We start from the raw sequence: 20,014 nt of genomic DNA, 5'->3' as shown, positions 1-20,014 counted from the left end.
CTCGGCCAGGGCCGAGGGACAAAAACTATTTTAAATATTTGCATCGGCCTTATTCAAATACTTCATGAAGGAAAGCCACCTCCGACGCAAATTTTTTTTAAAATGCTGAAAAAAATTCCTACTATTTTCTCTTTGAGACAGATATTTTCTGAGGTACAGCCTCACAAAAAAAATTGATTCGCTGAAAATGAGTGTTTCTAAGTTTCACCTAATTAGCTTGTAATTTTCAACTGACTATACCTCGGAAACTATAGGTTTGATTTTCAATGTTAAATAATGAAACTTTTGTTGTGTAAAATATGAAGCGCGGAAAATTATCTACTTGTAGACCAAAAAGTTCAATGTTTGATTTTTTAGTTTTAAAATGTTTGAAACATTTTTTTATGTTTTTCAAATATAATTTTTCTTCAAAAAAATAAATCCCATATACTGCCCATAATTGAAAATTCGGCTATTATGCCAAATCAAGTATTTCGAGAACGCGTTTAAGTGTTCGTCACAAATTCTCCGTCAAGGCAATTTTCCGTAAGAGTGGCATATTAGTTTATTTTTTTCGCATCGGCAGCCAAATCTAAACACTATTTTAGGGAAATTCAAGTTTCAGAAGATGCGTTGGAACAACCTCTACCACCTGGTGCCAATATCTCGTTTTTGCCAAAAGTGGATATTAGCCGTTAGAATACAGAATATACAGTATGTAAAAAAAGTATTTACACCCCTCGGGCACTATGCACATTGTGTGATGAAACATGTAAACAATTTAATGTTGACATAAACCTAGTACTAAGTTCTGTTCAGAAACTCATGCTGAACATTTTGCTGCAAAAAGCTCATGAAAAGATGTTTTCTATAAAAAGTTATATAACAAATACTAAAACAAAAATAAATAAGATGCAAAAAAAGTTTGTACACCTTTCGAAAAATTAACATAAATAAAGTTATTTGTTGACAAATCACCATAAATCCAGTCTCCCAACTCCAAATAGGCATCCTTGACTGATTAAAAATATAATTTGGATTGAATATAAAGTTTACTAATTACTTAGTATAAAAGTTTACATAACTCTTGAAATTCTATATAAAACTTATCTAAACTTAATTTTGCAAACTTTAAATTTAACTAAATGTCAATATATTACCATAGAATTGATAAATAAACATTCTGGAGTGGGTATAACACCGTTCTGGGGGTCTTTGTATCGCTAGAATAGATTTTTCGTTGGAATTTCGTACCAACCCGGAATTACGTCGTCGGAAAATCCGCCGGCATCCGAACCGGTCCACAATTAACAAGTCAACCTTTGTGGCATCTAAAAGGACATAAAATTTCCGATCTTTTGATACCCATACATCTAGGTTTTCTATAAAACCCACGTTTTTAAACACCTAGGCAAAAACGTTGTTATGGTTTCGTTTGAGCAATCTGCCAAAAATGTATGGAATTTCGTAATTTTTGTTCTCGTGGATCAAACTTACTTTTTGCCCAGGTATTTAAAAACGTGGGTTTTATAGAAAACCTAGATGTATGGGTATCAAAAGATCGGAAATTTTATGCCCTTTCCGATGCCACATAGGTTAACTTGTGAATTGTGGATCGGTTCGGATGCCGGCGGATTTTCCGACGACGTAATTCCGGGTTGGTACGAAATTCCAACGAAAAATCTATTCCAGCGATACAAAGAACCCCAGAACGGTGTTATACCCACTCCAGAATGTTTATTTATCAATTCTATGGTAATATATTGACATTTAGTTAAATTTAAAGTTTGCAAAATTAAGTTTAGATAAGTTTTATATAGAATTTCAAGAGTTATGTAAACTTTTATACTAAGTAATTAGTAAACTTTATATTCAATCCAAATTATATTTTTAATCAGTCAAGGATGCCTATTTGGAGTTGGGAGACTGGATTTATGGTGATTTGTCAACAAATAACTTTATTTATGTTAATTTTTCGAAAGGTGTACAAACTTTTTTTGCATCTTATTTATTTTTGTTTTAGTATTTGTTATATAACTTTTTATAGAAAACATCTTTTCATGAGCTTTTTGCAGCAAAATGTTCAGCATGAGTTTCTGAACAGAACTTAGTACTAGGTTTATGTCAACATTAAATTGTTTACATGTTTCATCACACAATGTGCATAGTGCCCGAGGGGTGTAAATACTTTTTTTACATACTGTAGAAAAGTCGATAATTAGCGAAAAAACTCTTTTGTTTTTAATTCATATCATGCATGGTGTCGATTTCTGGAAAAGTCAGGGAAAACCTGGAATTGTCAGGGAATTTTATTTGACCTGGAAAAGTCAGGGAAAGTCAGGGAATTTTATGCTGGGTCAGGGAATTTCGATGATCTTAAAAATATTACTACAAAATTTCATTTCTTTTTAAAAATTCGCCCTTGATGATGTATTTGAATGTCTTCCAGGCCAAGTTTTGCAACATTGATAATATTTAATTTTTAAATTGGTCAGTCCGGAAGGAACGCAGAACTCCATATAAAAAATGCTTAAGAAAAGGGTCACGATGAAAAGCGCGTAGCTTGTTTGCAATATGTTAAGGTTTAAAAATCAAATAATTTGGATTTCCGTTCAACTGAAAATTACAAATTACTAGCGCACACAGGGTGGGACAATATGAGGCAGTTGTCCCACCATCCTCAGAGATTTGTTCTAAAATTGTTTTTTTGCTTAGCATATAGGGACCATAGAGAAAATCATACATTTTGTCAGAAAAATTGAATGATTTAAAAAGTCCAGCGTTAAAAAATTCGAACATTTGAAAATTAAAAAAAAAACCTAAAATTCTAAAGCATAAAGATTCTAAATTTATAAAATTTTGAAATTCTGATATTTTGGAATTGTTGATTTCTTAATTTTTTATATTCTTATTCTAAAATTCTAACAAAAATTGTATGGTTAGAAAATTTTCCAAAATTTCACTTCAGTAATCGTTATCTAAATTTTTATTTTTCTCAAAATTAAACTGAACTATGATTTAAAAAATCATCCAAAGTAGTCTAATTTTGTGTAATCTAAAATGTAAGCAAAATTGTGATGGTGAAATGGAATTAAAAATAAAAGAATTAAATTCAAGAATTAAAGAAATAAAACAAAAATTTATGGAAAACAGGGTTTTTACGGACTGACTCTGAATATTTAATCTCTTTAAAGTTTTGAGTAATGTTTTTTATCCTTATTTATTGTTCTTTTATACTGGATACATTAAATTTTAATCTTGTGAATCTTAATCATATTTCAAACTTTTCTTGAAGATACAGACATTTGGATGTAACAAAAAATATTATTGGGCATGTTCCAGTGGGTGTACTGTGCTTCTTTCCCAAATATGAGCTTGATAGGATGTAACAGAAGCTTCTCCGCCTTTGAATTTTAGATGGGATTCAACAAGAAGATTTTTTTTAATTTGAACATTCTTGACGAAAAATAAAAAAATCAAAACATTCAAAAATTACAGCTCTAACTTTGAAAATGGGGTTATTCAGAAATTAGGGGGAAAAAAAATAAAGAAAAAAAAACAAAAATCAAAAATATCAATTTAAAAAAACATAAAATAAGAACAATCAAGAGAACAAAAAAAAATATTATTTATAAATCCTGAAATTCTCAAATTATTAAATTTTTAAATTCTTAAATTCTTAAATTCTTAAATTCTTAAATTCTTAAATTCTTAAATTCTTAAATTCTTAAATTCTTAAATTCTTAAATTCTTAAATTCTTAAATTCTTAAATTCTTAAATTCTTAAATTCTTAAATTCTTAAATTCTTAAATTCTTAAATTCTTAAATTCTTAAATTCTTAAATTCTTAAATTCTTAAATTCTTAAATTCTTAAATTCTTAAATTCTTAAATTCTTAAATTCTTAAATTCTTAAATTCTTAAATTCTTAAATTCTTAAATTCTTAAATTCTTAAATTCTTAAATTCTTAAATTCTTAAATTCTTAAATTCTTAAATTCTTAAATTCTTAAATTCTTAAATTCTTAAATTCTTAAATTCTTAAATTCTTAAATTCTTAAATTCTTAAATTCTTAAATTCTTAAATTCTTAAATTCTCAAATTATTAAATTTTTAAATTCTTAAATTCTTAAATTCTTAAATTCTTAAATTCTTAAATTCTTAAATTCTTAAATTCTTAAATTCTTAAATTCTTAAATTCTTAAATTCTTAAATTCTTAAATTCTTAAATTCTTAAATTCTTAAATTCTTAAATTCTTAAATTCTTAAATTCTTAAATTCTTAAATTCTTAAATTCTTAAATTCTTAAATTCTTAAATTCTTAAATTCTTAAATTCTTAAATTCTTAAATTCTTAAATTCTTAAATTCTTAAATTCTTAAATTCTTAAATTCTTAAATTCTTAAATTCTTAAATTCTTAAATTCTTAAATTCTTAAATTCTTAAATTCTTAAATTCTTAAATTCTTAAATTCTTAAATTCTTAAATTCTTAAATTCTTAAATTCTTAAATTCTTAAATTCTTAAATTCTTAAATTCTTAAATTCTTAAATTCTTAAATTCTTAAATTCTTAAATTCTTAAATTCTTAAATTCTTAAATTCTTAAATTCTTAAATTCTTAAATTCTTAAATTCTTAAATTCTTAAATTCTTAAATTCTTAAATTCTTAAATTCTTAAATTCTTAAATTCTTAAATTCTTAAATTCTTAAATTCTTAAATTCTTAAATTCTTAAATTCTTAAATTCTTAAATTCTTAAATTCTTAAATTCTTAAATTCTTAAATTCTTAAATTCTTAAATTCTTAAATTCTTAAATTCTTAAATTCTTAAATTCTTAAATTCTTAAATTCTTAAATTCTTAAATTCTTAAATTCTTAAATTATTAAATTCTTAAATTCTTAAATTCTTAAATTCTTAAATTCTTAAATTCTTAAATTCTTAAATTCTTAAATTCTTAAATTCTTAAATTCTCAAATCCTCAAATTCTTCTAAGATTTTGAGAAGAAGATGTAGGAAAATTTGCTTCGATTTTTCTAAGCTACGCTTTGGTAAGATCATCGAGTATGAACTGTATCTTAAATTGAAAACCTTAAGATCGAGAGTTTATTGCAATTTTTAAATTTTATTATTTTTTTATGAAGACTTCATTGAGTTTTTAGATCTAAATTTCAAAATGTTGATTTTTTTGAATTTTTTTTTGCCTAAATGTTGTTTTGGCTATTACCTCTAGTTTACCTAATCCTAGCAAAAATACATTTTCAGCGTTTCAAGATTCTGCGTTCTGAGATTGAATTTATTATGAAAATCTTTTGTCTGTCGCAAAATTATTTTTGTTAAAATGACGCGGATTTTGCGAGGATTGGGTTTTGGGATGGCGCGGATTTTTTTTTTTCAATTTCTCCGTAACAATTCTGAAAAAAGGAATTTGAGAGTTCAAGAATTTATAAAATATGGTCTCTTCGGAAGAGTTGTTTCCAGCATCCGAGATTTCATAGGGATTGTACAACTACATTCTACATATTTTCCCCAAACAACATTCAAGGGGTTACAAGGAGGAGTTCCCGTGGTCAGATCGGGCTTAAATTTGGAATCTATTTGAAAACACCCAAATATCTAAGTTTAATAAACAATGACTTTTTGAAAAGCTCGAGCAGGTTGTATTTTGTTTTAATTGTTATAAATTGTATTGATCGTGTGAATGATCGTCTGTAGGCTCTGGTCAAGGTAGAAACTATTAAAAAAAAATATGGCAAAAATATTTTTTTTTGTAAAATTATTTCAGAAGATGTTTTCTTCAAATATCCAGAAATCCGTTTACTTTAAATACAATCATTGTTGAAAAAGACCTAGATCTTTTTTAAAACCGTAAACATGTACTTGAAAAAAAAAAATCATTTAATTGTATATTTTTCTTAGTTTTTCAGTTTTGTTTTAATCTTTCTTAAGGTTCTACAAAATTACATATTTTTTTAAGTTTTTGTATCCAAAACCTTTAATTTTTTTTATAAAAACACAATCAAAAATGGCATCGGCCTAATTCGTTTGAAAATTCCGCAAAAGGCAACAATTTTAAAATTAAACATGACTTCTTACTTAAATTCAAATTTTCAATTGTTTTTTTAACTTTTAACTTTTAATTTTCTTTAGGAAATGAAGTAAAACTAACTAACCGCAATTTGAAATTTGCAACAATTGTAATTATCAATTATTTCTAGAGTTTTTTTAAAGGTCCTGTAAGCTATTGTGTTTCATATGTTTATAGGACCCATTCAAAAAAAAAAAAACTCAAGATTTTTTGGCATCATCAGATAAAAATAACACAGGGCAATTTTATGGTTGCTCATTTTGTATGTTCTATTAGAAAAAAATGATTGACAAAATAAAAAAAAAGTTTTTAAGTTTTTGCAGAATCCTTCGTTAAAAAAATAAAAAAAAGTCGAATGCAAAAAGGAAAATGCATGAAACCATAAAAACGCTCCAAACAATATGTTAGTAAAAAATTGAAAATAAAAAAATTGGTGGTCTGGAGAAGTCAGGGAAAAGTCAGGGAATTTTATTTTGGGATTTGGATCGACACCATGTCATGTTTATTTTAACCCCTTCATGCCTGACAATTTTTTTTTAAATAAACTAGTCTATAATTTTTCGTATGGTCATAAGAATCATTTTTCCATCATCAACTAAACAAATATTTTTGAAAAAAATCAGGTCTGTAAATGTAAAAAGCCTGATGGGTAATTCTCTACCAACTCACACGAAATCGAGAAAAGTTGTCCCGACCCCTCTTCGATTTGCGTGAAACTATTTCCTAAGGGGTAACTTTTGTCCCTGATCACGAATCCGAGGCCCGTTTATTGATATCTCGTGACGGAGGGGCGGTACGACCCCTTTATTTTTGAACATGCGTAAAAAGAGGTGTTTTTCAATAATTTTCAGCCTGAAACGTAAAATTAGACGCCCGATTTGATGGCGTACTCAGAATTCCGAAAAAACGTATTTTTCATCGAAAAAAACACTAAATAAGTGTTTTTTTTTTCTAACTTTGCAGGGTTTTTTTTTATCAGTAGTGCGGTGCCTGTGTGTCCAGTCCTGCTTTTTTTCGTTTTTTCCGTCTCTTTTGTGTCGCTATTTGTGTACATAGGGATTTCTTGGATTTCTTCTTCTTCTTTTTTTCATTTATTTTTTGTTCGCGCGTTCGTTGGCCGATGAATTTTATTTTTGTTCTCTTTATATAGTTTTCGATAGAAACGATCCGATTTTTGTTTTTTGAGACAAGCAAGTCGTATTGCTGGATTAAGTCCTTTCCATATCATCGAGGATCGGAAGGCACGTCGACGGATATGTTTTAAGGCTTATGATATAAAATAATTTTAATGAATGAAGCCCTTCCTACATCACCGTTGATCGGAAGGCACGCCGACGGAGAATTTCTGGAGAATCGCGGTCGAATTAATACTATATTTAAATCCCTAGATAGGTATCTTTCCGCAGCCGGCGATAAACAAATTGCTCATGGTCGCATCACCTACCACAGTGAATCCTGACCTCATACCCATCTTACTAACCCCTCAAAACTCATGTGATACTTTGTCGGAGACGCAGTCGATTTGGCGGTCCCATCACTCAAGTATCGGCTAACATTCCTATCCACTTCCCCGTGTCTTACCACTGGTCGTGGCCGGCGTCGGTATTGATCAGCACGATAGGGACCTTTGAAAATTGCGAAGGGGTGTTGATTGGTTCCTACTTTTCATCTGTGGTCCACGGAGCAATGTTTGGGGGTCCTGGTCAATAACGAAGTAGCAGCTACGGGTAGACACCAATGCTATGCTATGCTATGCTAACTTTGCAGGGTTATTTTTTAGAGTGTAACAATGTTCTACAAAGTTGTAGAGCAGACAATTACACAAATTTTAATATGTAGACATAAGGGGTTTGCTTTAAAACATCACGAGTTATTGCGATTTCACGAAAACGATTCATAATGTTTTGAAGAGAGCTTTAAAATTTTGTATCAAAATTTGACATGAAATTCACACCGAAAATTCGTTTCCCACACCTTGTTACATGGCGTTACAACACCATGTTTCCGAGTCGCTACCAGATGTATCCAGTTACACCCACGATCGGAACCGTTCGAAGTCCGCCGTGTACGCGTGTCGCCGCCGTATTTCGCCGTTTTAATTTGCGTGACCCCATTACCCGAGGGGTGGGCCGGTCCCTGCTCCGAACCGAAGAATCGTCATCAGCTTGTCACATTAGCGTAAAAATCGAGTCCTAACAGCCGGACAGGCCGGATGGACAGGATGGACGGACGGACGGACTGGTCCATCAACATTACGCATCCGCGTGGACTTAAAAAATCGATGTTATTTGTTTATTTACGATTTACGAATGAGCGGGTGGTATTTTTAACCCGGGCGTGCAACTTCAGCAACAAACTCCTGTCCATTTCTCAGATTTCGAGGAGGTCCAGAAAAAGAAGGGGGGTTTGGGAAGGGGTGGCAAATATTAAGCAACAAAAAATGAGCACACATTTTTGCTATATACCTTGGCTGGTAGTCGCCGTGGCGCATATTATGGCGGTACTATATAACGAAAAATATTGGTATTTTTAGAAAAATTATCTTTTCCATCCGACTGTCAGTATCGATCGTACTCTCCGCTGGAAAACATCTCTAACCGGTCTGCTAGTAAAACCTCTCAGTCGAAAGGGGTAAGTACCCAAGTGCAACTTTGTAACGTTTCTCTCTTAACCGTCACCGATTTGTTTTTAAACTTCACGCGAATTTTCCTGAAAATTACACGATTCATTGCACTCTAATTAATCTTTTGACTTTGATTTATTCTAGCCAGTCGTCTTTGAAAAAATCGCCACAAAATGAGTGAAACCAGAAATCTTATGACCACGTTCTCGATCCTGATCGTCCTGCTGTTTTTGCTTTACTTCGTGTATTTGGTGTTTTACTAAGGATACCCTCCAAAGTTCCTTAATGTTAGCTTAAAATCAGTGAATTAAAAAAAAAATGAAGCAATTAAAGTGTGAATGGAATGATCGCGCGTGGCATGAGAGAAAGTATTACCAATCATCTTCACCGGATGCACCTGTCATCGTCGTGGCGTCGCACCGTACGGAAACTATTAAGCTAATTCACAATTTTTAACATAAGAGAAAAAAAGCACGTAGATTACATCTAGAAACCTAGCTTGAGTGTGAGCCGCTTCGAGCCATGGCACCGCCGCACATTTTGCACCTGCCCCTGTCATCCCCTCCAAAAGTGCACCCAAGAAATGGCACCACCCCTTGCGGGCACCGGCACCAGCTGCACCCCAAGGTTGTTCCTTGTCCAGACGTCAGCAGCGCATTTATCATGATCATGGGTGAGTATTTTTCTTCTACCATTTTTTTCCTTGCAACATTTGTCATCTGTTGGGGTTGGGAAAATGGGTTGAAACTTGGTAAGGAGCTTGGGTTTGTGAAAAATGGGACACTTTGTCAAACCATGAAAAAAAAATCAAATATTGTAAAAAAAAAATAAATTTTAGATTAAAAACAATCAAATTATTAAACAATTGAAAAAAAAATCAAGAAAAATAAAAAAACGTTTCAAACGTTTGAAAATTTTTAAGAATCTGTAACGTAAAAAAATAGTTTCAAGCATAAATAACAATTGTTGGAGTTCAATTTACAACAATTCAAAAATGTAGAAATTTAAGAAAAAAAATCAACAGTTTAAAAAAATACAATAGAGATTTTTTTCTAAAATGTTTGAATTACAAAATCTTAAAAAAAAACAAGATATTGTGGTTCTGCATCATAATTTACATAGACATTTGTTTTGTCCTGGGTATTTCATGGTGAGTATTACTCTCGATCGTAATATCTCGACTAACGTTTGAGATTTCTCGATTGTAAGATTGCGCTCTTCCATCGAAAAATTATGATTGAAATTCAACAATCGAGATATCGAGAAATAACGATCGCAATTTGTAACAGCAATTTCAAAAATATCAAACAATTAAAAACAAAATTTAAACTTATTGAATGTTTTTAGAATAAAATATAACGAATAAATCAACATCATCAATAAAAGCAAATATATTTTTTAAGATCGTTAAAAAAACTTTTTTTTATTTATGGAATTTAAAAACGACAAAAATCAAACAATTGAAGAAATTTTAGAAAAATTAACCTCAAACTAAAAAAAAATAAAAAAATCAGCGTTTTAAAAATTTCTAAAAGTTAAAAACAAAGCCATTTTCGTAGTGTAAGCAATTAAAAAAAATGAAAAGGAATTTATGAAAATAAGTAAAATTAATGAAATAGAAATCTCATAAAAAAAATAATTCAATTGGTACATTTTGATTTTTATTTTACATGATCTTTGAAATATTTTTTTTTTAATATTAAAATTAATCTGATTGTTTCAAATATTTTAGAAACCGTTAAAAAAAAAATAATTTTGATTTGACTTTCAAATTTTAAATGTGTTTTAGTTATGCCATGTTTTATATTTTAAATTTAATTTTTTTTATTATAACTTATGATTTTTTTTACATACATTGTACATTTTGGAATTTGAGAATTTATGAATTTTTATATTTTTGAAGTTGATAGTTTTTTTTGATTAATTTTATGTTTTTTAAAATATATCTTTTACATTATATTTTTAAATAATTTTTCAACTTTTGCTAATTTGTTTTAAACTCATATTTGATTTTTTGATGGGCAGTTGTAGAGGTGGGGAAAATCACTTTTCATGCGCCGCTCTTTTGCTTTAAATTAAGGTTAAAATCACGTTAATGAAATAAAAAATAACATTTGCTAAAAAAACTTATTACAAGCACTGCTTTTTAATGCAGTACAATGGGATGGTGGTCAATGTTTTAAAACTTCTTCCGATAAAATAAAAAAAAAATGTGACTCAATTCCTCATACAGCTTTAAAAACCCATTATCGAATATTTCAGAATACTAATGGTTTCCAATTGCAAAAGATATAAGAAATACTAGAATTTAATAGTGTGAAGATGTAATTTTAAGTAGAGTCGAACTGAGTTGAGTCAAGAAAAGTGAATCATTTTTTGATAATGAAATTTATTCGATCGATATAACACTAGAAGCATTATAATTTATACACACACTGTCCCATTTTTCAACGAATCATGCTCTCGCTTAAAAAGTATCGATAATGCAGCAACCAGCGATCTAGTAATCGCGCAAAAAGATGATCATCGCAACTGCCACCACCGCCGGGAAAGGCCTTGTTTTTGGAAAACAGCGCCAGATGTGCGCGGAAAGGGTAAATTTAGAACCCGACCACGACGCCACCACTCGCTCCAATAAAGTCGTTAAAAAGCTAGTTGAAATATTTCCTAATCATCGGCGCCGCCATCACCGTTTTTTGCCTACTTTGACCCCTCCGCACGATGGAGACGCATGGTTTCGCGAAGTTCAAGGGGGTGAAATTTCAAAATTTAAACACGTGCGTCACCTTGGCTGGGCCGGGTTTTGGATGATAAATTTACGATACGATGGGAGATTTATTGGGTTACAGATGTCGAGATCTCGCAGGAATGAACATAATTTTGGAGGCGAAATGTAATAATTCTGGAATGTTCGACGAGGGGGATTGTATTTCAGGTGAATCATGGATCGAATGACCCGATGACTAAATCTTTATTTTTCAGGCTATTTTCACTAAAGTTAATGATTTGAATGATTCTCTCCACAGAATCGCCAGTCCCGTTTGACGTAACGTGATGCTGCTAGCGATTGTCGGCCGCTGATGATTCAAATCTGCTCCAATAACGCCATCGTGACCAAGAACCCCTGAGTTGGACCGAAAGTAGTTGCTTTGCCTTTTGTTCTTCGTAATTCAAATTTGCCCCCAAAATTCACAACCGACGGGGAAGCATGAAAAAGGATGACAAACACACCAAGGACCGGATAGACCGCAAGATCCGTCATCCGACGGCACCATCTTCGATGAAGACGATCATCATGAACCTGATCATTGCCTTCTTCCTGTACCTGCTGCGGCGAGGCATAGGTCAGTGCGCACTTCAGGGTGGGCAGCAGCTTCTGAATGATAGTTTTTTTTTCTTTCTTCTAACCTATTTTAGAAGCCGGAGGAAAAAGTGCAATTACTAAGTACAGCAAGTTTATCAAGTAGGGAGAGTGTCATCACTTGTGGGGCTAGGCAGGAGGTGGGGCTTCTACTTCTTCCTCTTCTTCATTTGTTCTTCTTTTCACATCATCTTACCCAACCCTATATCGATCACCGCAAAATAAAGCAAAAATGATACCATGTTGAAATGTGTGTTTGTTTTTCTTCTTCTTTTTCTGCCAATTGTTTTTTATTTAAGTTCAATAGCTGTCATCACAGTGAGTCGTCAATAAGCAGTTTGATAAGTACACAAAACAGTGTAGTAAAATCACATCTAAAACAATAATGGTATAATAATCCGAATGTGTTAGTACTTGTACAGGTATGTTACATGCGTAATTTTAGTGAGCCGTCTAGAAAGCGTATCCGAGTTTGGAAAAAAATGTCGTTCGTTTGGGAAAAAAACCTTATCCTTACCTACTAGAACCTGTTAAAAGTGTAGTCTTTTTAGTCTACGAATTAAATTTAGAAACTTCCCCATCTGGTACCTGGTACCACTATAAGTTACCCCCTAAAATTAGTCACCGCATTTTAGAATGCTGTCGTTTCGTATTTTTTCACCCCAGCTCAAAGCCTACTATCTCGTCCAGGCTGTAGTCAAACAGCCGGAAGTCGTCCTCGTACAGCTTGTACAATCCCTTGATGATCGGCAGTGGAATGTCGCTGAAATACTTGCGCAGCCGCTCGCTCGTCCCGGACGTCTTGTACACAATCGGGAACGTCACGTCCTTCATCCCAGCAAGATGCAACGCCAGCTCTGAATCATCCACCAGCGTTTCGTACTTCCCAATAATGTTGTACTGCAGCAGACACGGATGGCACAGCTTCGAAGCCGGTTCCCAGTGCTCGTTGAACGACAGGTTCGAGTTCCGGCTCAGCTCCGGCGTCAACAAGTACTGGATAAACTCCAAAAACGTAACGTCATGTCCGTTTTCAAGCGACGCGTTCGAAGCGTTCGGTCGGAACGCTTTGATGATGATCTTTCCCACCCGGGACTGGAAGTACTTGGCACTCTTGGAGTTTCCCTCCAGCTTGTTGCGAAACGCGGACAGGAGCCGCTCGAACGGGTGTCGTACCAGTACGAAGCGGTTGTAGTCGGTCAGGACGGATTGGCGCTCGTCGGGCGAGAGCGAGCTGAACGATGGGAACATGCCGTTGGAGTGGGCCAGGTCGGCGGGGATTTGGAGCGGATCGGTGCCGTTCCACTTGTCCGTCATGATCATCAGGATGCGCTTCCAGTTGGTGCAGGCGACCTGGGGGACATGAAAAAGATCTTGAATTGGGTGAAGTTTAAATTTGTGATATTATTGCTCATAACGATTAAGCTTATTTTTCTGAGTACAATGACCCTTTGAACGTCCGCAAAGGATTTATAATGGATTTTTAATTCAATTTAAAAAAATACATCACGGTCCTTCTTGACAGAAAAGATCCTACTTGACAGCTCGTTCCAAGGGGACCATGGTTGATCCATCGAAAAAAATGTTGCCTTGTCAATATTTATTTTTGCATTAAAATGAAAGAAAGTGACCAGAAATGGTTTTTAATCGTGTTTTTTTACCGTTGTACATACAAATTTACATAGGGCTTTAGTACCCAATTTATGACTCAAAAACTAAACAATAATAAATTTAAACTTATGGGATAGTTATCCCTTTCAAATGTTAGGGTTGAATTTACAATTTATTTATATTTTTGAAAATCAGAAAGTTTTAAAAATGTTAAATTTTTTTTATGTTGAAAATCGGACTTTATGTAAAAATATAAGAAAAAGTTTTCAAAAAACATACAGATTATTTTGCAGAAATTGGAATTAATTTAATTTTTAATCTAACTTTTTTGGGTGCAGTTTTCATCCATTCCTAAAACTTAGCTAAAGACGCCAAAACGATTATAAAAATTTCAAAAAGCTACAGATTTCTGAATTTCAACATGAAATTTTTGTATGGAAAGCTGCCAAATTTGTGAAAAAATGACAATTATTATTTTTTACAGTTGAGTAAATAAAAAATGTCTATTTTTGGTTTTTTTTCGATGAAGAATTCGTATTTTCTTGAAATTCTCTGGCGTCCCATTTTACATTAAAGTCTTTTTGACACCGCATACCCAACCATCACCATTTCAGGTGGCAAATTATTGAAAAACACGTCTTTTTTCGAATGTTGGAAAATGGAAGGGGTCGTATCGCCCCCCCGTCACGAGATATCAAAAAATGGAAGAGAAATAATCATTTTTTTTTCTTATGAAAAAATGCCAAGAATTCACTAATACAATACTTTCTCGTTTTTAACAACATGAGATTTTGTTTTACGTTGCCAAGATCGGGGAATTTTAGAAACATGATTTCAAAAATGATTTTTGGTAGTATTAGGTAATTTACCTAAAAATTAGAGGAATTTAGATATTTTTTTCAACAAAACTAATTTCAAAACATAAAAATCAAGACCAAATTTTAATTCTTTTTTTATCATTCTCTGCCAAATTACACGAAATCAGATAAAGTTGCCCCCATCCTATTGAAAGAAATAATTTGCAGTCTGTTTTTGTTTCGACGCTTTTCAAAACAAAATTTCTTCATACAGTATTTTTCAAAAAATGAAAAATGTTAAAATTTCGTATTTTTGAGTTCCATAGAACATCGGAAAAAAGAATCGAAATTCTACTTTTAGTGATTTTTTTTTATGAATGTCTTCTTTTGACAGTTGAAATGTATGGACAAAGTTTCATTAAAAAAAAAGAAAAAAAAATACAAATTTAAAAATTGCTAAGTAATTTGCGAAAATCTAGAGAACAACTTAACTAGTTCTCTTACATAAGCTTATGAGTTTTTTATCGTTTCAAACAACATAACATTTAAGTGTGATGTGCACACAGTCCAGACTCGATTATCCGAAGGACTTGGAAAAAAATCACTTCGGATAACTGAATCTTCGGATTATCGAAACTTGACATTTTTTGTAGTTTTGTTTTTGATTGTTGAGGTTGAATATGATCTCAAACATGCCCTTTTAAAAAATTATCTAGAATTTTTAATTCCAAAATGGCGGTATTGACATACTAAGAACATGAAGCTTAAAGACTCTCATATTAATAAATTAGACTAAAATGTGGTCGCAGAACTCAAATTTGATGTTAATAGCAAAAAAATGGAAAAAAAACGATTTTTTTTATAGTGATTCGATTATCCGAACTTCGAATAATCGATACTTCGGATGATCGAGATTGGACTGTACTACCTCAAGGCGACAATAAGATTTTTTTGAGAGCACACGGTTTTCCGATTCCTTAGACAAAATTACGCACTTTTCACTTTGCAAATTCCTTTGAAGAACTGACTCAGATTGCTCTAGGGTCTTCGACAAAGTTGTAGAGCGATACATTCCACACCAGTATTCCAGGAGGAAGTGAATCAATATTTTCCTATAGTTTGAACAACACGAGTTATTGTCAATGTACAGCAATTTAGTACAAAAAAAAAATGACTACAATTTCTCAAATGGTTTTTCAACAATTCCGAATTGTTAGCTACCATTTAACAAATGGTTAGCATACGGTTTGTTTTATTATTTTATTCATTGGTTTGAGCAATGGTTACTGTACATTACTCTTATGTTAGTACCATACCATTTATTAGGTCTATTCCCGTACTGCAGAATTCTGCAATTCTGCACGAAATCGGCAGCAGAGCGTTCCCTTACTTTTCTGCAACAAAAGTAACTTTTCTCTCAGGCAGAACTTCTGCAATGAGAGAGACAGAAGTTGCAGCGAGCGAAACCGTTCCCGTACTTTTCTGCAAGCTCTCTCTTCTCTTTTGTGCTGAAAAGTATCTGCAAGTTGGTGTGATGGATGTTGAGTACACGCTTACATAAAATTTGCAAATTAGATGACATCAAGCATTTTAATTGGCAAATAATAAATTATACCTGAAACGGTGCTAACAATTTGAGTTAATTTTGTCGAACGAAGGGGTCAACAAGGAGATATTAGACTATACCAAACAAATAATAAATATAATTGATTATATAATTGATGAACATAACATTTTTGCTACAACAAAACATACGTTGTTGACGCATCATTATTTAAAATTATTTAAAATTATTTTAAATACATTTTATTAAAAATCCAAACTTTCGGTATACTCTGCACCACATTTCTCCGTTGAAAAATTGTTCTTAAATTCTCATTTTTTTTTTTAATTCTTTAATTTTTTAATTCCTAAATTCTTAAATGCCGCCATCATGAATCATAAAAAAACTACACATTGGAGTAATAATTTAGGTTAGAAACTCAAATTTAGAGGATTTAATGATTCGAAATTTTGGATTTACTGCGTTTTCAAATTTTACTTATTTTTTAAACTAAAATTTCTTAGATTTTTTTTTAACTATTAAAGGTTTATGCTTGTCATTTTCAGATTATATTAGTTGAACGTACCTGCAACTCTTATTCCTAAAGCGGTACACGCACTTCGGAAGGAACCGGTCAAGAAAAAAATCAAATGGGCAGCAGCGGCAGCGCAAGCAAGTCAGAGAGGGTGAAGAAAAGCCCCAAGAAATCGCTCTCTCTCTCTCCTTTGTTCTGCTGTTCGTAAAGCTGTTTCTTGACCCCTTTCCTTCCGATCAGCATACTAGCCTTAAAACTGTTTACCTAATGTCAAAGTTTTGAACTGTTTCTGATGTATAATTTCTACCTAAGCATAATTAATTGCTAGTTACTTAAAAAATTGTACATGCTTGATTTTTTTTAAATAAAATGATGAGTTGCAGCGAACAATAAGTTCTATGCAATAGTAGTTTATGCAACAAGTTGCAAAAAGAGCTACGACTACGACGAGTGCTGAAAAAATCCTCTTTTTGCAACGAGTTCCATCCAACATTTTTTGCAATTTCGAAAAACACCCATTGAGTGAAATTTTAAGTCGAATTTTCATGTATTCTGTCATAAATCGTTTAAATCAAAAAAAAAAAAAATGTTGAAAAGTGTTGCTATTCGATTCTGTTATTTCTGGTACAGAAAAGTAGGCTTTTTCGTCGTTCAAGAATGACAGGAAAAGTAAGTAGTTTCACGACGGAATTGCAAAAATAAACTTTTTAATACTAAAAACAAAACTTCAAACCCCAATTTGAGTACATCCACTCAACTGTGTACAATATTGCGAAAAAGTCCTGGGACGCGCTACCCAGGCAAAAGTTTTGCCGTTTCTCTCCTTGCAGAACTTCTGCAAAAGAGAGAGATGAAGAGAGCGAGCTGAAAAGTACGGGAACGTGCTGCAAAAAAGTGACTTATGCTGGCTGCAGAAATTTTGCAATTCTGCAAGTACGGGACTAGACCTATTGTTTCGAATCTTTTGAAATATTTCGGATTTTATTTACGAACGAGGCAGAACATTCAATTCACTGTTCATTTTTCATTTCGCGTCTTAAAGCACATTTCTTGTAGTCATTTAAACTCAAACAAATCTTAAAAAAAAAAAACTTAACGATCACAAAATCAAAACATCTTCAAACCAAGCCAGCGTTAACGCATAGATGATCTATCCTGAACCCGACTTTTCCAATCCTCGAGCGCGTTTCCGATGGGACTTGACCAGGTTCTGGATCTTGGTTGCAATAAACACTTGACATCTCACAGTGTCCCACAAATCTTAACAGCTTTAGGTCATATTTGATACAGGTACAAAATTTTGCTGAAGGAATCAAAAACAGTACTTTCGTCTCAGTTTTTCAAAAAAATTACATTTTTCTTGTCGCCCCAATACTACTCTCACACTGGCACAACGATTCGATTTAATACCCAGTATGTAATTAGCAATCTTGTTTGATGGGATGCTTGCATGTGTCGTATCTTGATTGGCTCTACATGCAAAGTCTCTTAGATAAATTAACTAAAGTTTTTTCCTACATTCTGAGTGTTTTCAGATCTGCCTTGCAAATTAATGTTAAAATCTTACAAGTATCTACTACCCACCTTTGGCACGTAACAGTACAAGAACTTGTGCTTCCGGTCCACCAGCAGGTGACTCATCTGAAACGTGTTCAACTCGTCCACCGTCTTGTACTCCATGGTGTCCCTCATCTGGGCACAAGCCTTGAGCATCGCGTCCTGCCGTTGGAAATTTTGCGACTGCGTCAACTCGTACGTGTGCATTCCTTCTCCAAGCTCGTTCTCATCGTCGTCCAGGGACACCGGAATCGCGTCCCGACTTGGCTCCATGCTGGCCACCACCGCCATCACCAATAGGGACAGCATTAGCGCCAGTGCCGTCGACGATGATCTCATGATGTTCTAGCTGCTGCTGCTGCCGGTCCTGTACTTGTGTCATGGGTTATCGCGTCTTGTTTCCTGCAATGGAGAATACACAGCACAATTGAAAAAATGTTACACGTTGCGAAGTAAACAGATTCAGATTTATTATGCACGAATTTAGACAGCTTTACTCTAAACATTTGCCGCGAAGCGATGGCGCGATTTGCTTGCGCAAGAACCGCGGCCGCGAATTACGTAACGCGCGCGCGAGCGAGCAAACTCACAAATCCGAAAATTGTCTATCCCACCGTGTGATTTGCGTACACGCCAAGTGACGTCGAGTACGGACGTTGCTCGTTTTGCAGAGTTGAATTTAATTATCGTTTTTGCAGCGTTAGCAAGTTTAAGTTTAGATGTTTACGATGTCCAGCGCGAGGTTAACTTCCTACACTCTTGCAACTCCAGCGCTCTGAAAGGTCGACGAAATGGAAATTTCTTTTTTTTTTTCTTGTGACGCGTTTTTCTCACGTTTCTGTCCACCACCACAGCCGACAACGGCAACCGCAAACGATCGTTGTCTCAAAAGAGAAAATGATGTCCGGGTCGTATAACTTTAAATCCACATTTTTTTTACGACCTAATCTAATCGTTTCGCGATACTTGCTAGTGCCGCTGGCTATTATCTGACCCGTCCAACGCACAATCGCCGTCCGAAGGTATATAATTAATCACAACAACAACAAGCAGCAGCAAAACACCTTTGCTGAATCAGACCGCACGAAGCAGCTAGTATGACTAGCTAGCTCGGTGTGTTAGAGGCTCGGCTTCCGAGAGGTGTGAAACCTTACGATCTCAACAGTTCATCTAATCCACTTCCCGCGGATCCGAGAGAGCTTCTGGCTTTCGTCCGTCATCGCGCTGCCACTATAGGGTAAACACAGAATAGAGTAGGGTACTCACATTTGCTCTTGATCGAAATCGTAAAAAAAAAGAAAAACACAGCAAGCCAAATTCTATCAAATTTCCCTCGAGTCCATCGTCATCTGTGTGCTTGCTGCTGCTACCTTGCCTGAAGATTCGCATACGACTGGACTGTCATCATAGCATGCGGTGCTGCGGCCGGGCCTTGACTGGAAAGTGACTTTGAAACAGTGTGCGTGCAATAGGGTTTTTCGTCATCAACAGTTGATCCCCCCGCCTAGCACATGGAGTACAGGCGGTACTCACTGGGTTGGCAGGATGAAGTTGACGCTATTTCTTGAAAAAAAAAAATATATTTGGGCTCAACATCACTTGGTAGTAAAGTTTGAAATTGGATTTTGAATCATAATCCCGAGGTAATCTCTACAAGACGTCTTACAACAAATCAACTCTACGGTTAACTTGAGGCTGTAGGCTTGACCGCTTTTATGATTCGCTTATAAAACAAGTTTGTTTAAATTACTGTGGATTTATATCGTAGATTGCAACTATCGTCGCTTGTTTTTGTAAAATGTTGTTTCGCTCTATTAATGAGTCTCATCTGTACCTGTACGCATACTTGGAGAAGCCATGTAAAAATCAACTGTGGTGCACTTCTCCAGTAAGAATGTTGACGTACAGAGGGCCTATCAAGTTGGA

General features: G+C 33.6%; 1 protein-coding gene across 2 annotated transcripts; it reads right to left on the bottom strand.

The window, feature by feature from the left end:
- Window positions 1-12,294: 12,294 nt before the first annotated feature.
- LOC120412500 (carbohydrate sulfotransferase 13-like) lies at window positions 12,295-19,510 on the bottom strand. Of its 2 annotated transcripts, none has more exons than XM_039572999.2 (3): window positions 19,355-19,510; window positions 18,116-18,490; window positions 12,295-13,398 (listed from the first exon to the last, which is right to left on the bottom strand). In XM_039572999.2, exons 2-3 carry the CDS (start codon window positions 18,425-18,427, stop codon window positions 12,703-12,705), a joined length of 1,008 nt encoding a protein of 335 aa, XP_039428933.1. In that variant the 5' UTR covers window positions 18,428-18,490; window positions 19,355-19,510; the 3' UTR covers window positions 12,295-12,702. The 2 variants fall into 2 exon arrangements, with proteins under 2 accessions (XP_039428933.1, XP_039428934.1); XM_039573000.2 differs by lacking the exon at window positions 19,355-19,510 and adding an exon at window positions 18,703-18,889.
- Window positions 19,511-20,014: the final 504 nt, after the last annotated feature.

The sequence above is a fragment of the Culex pipiens genome, chromosome 2, assembly GCF_016801865.2.
Source record: "Culex pipiens pallens isolate TS chromosome 2, TS_CPP_V2, whole genome shotgun sequence".
In the NCBI taxonomy this organism is placed as follows: Eukaryota; Metazoa; Arthropoda; class Insecta; order Diptera; family Culicidae; genus Culex; species Culex pipiens.
The sequence above is the reverse complement of the archived record's forward strand: the minus strand, read 5'-3'. Positions and strand labels throughout refer to the sequence as shown.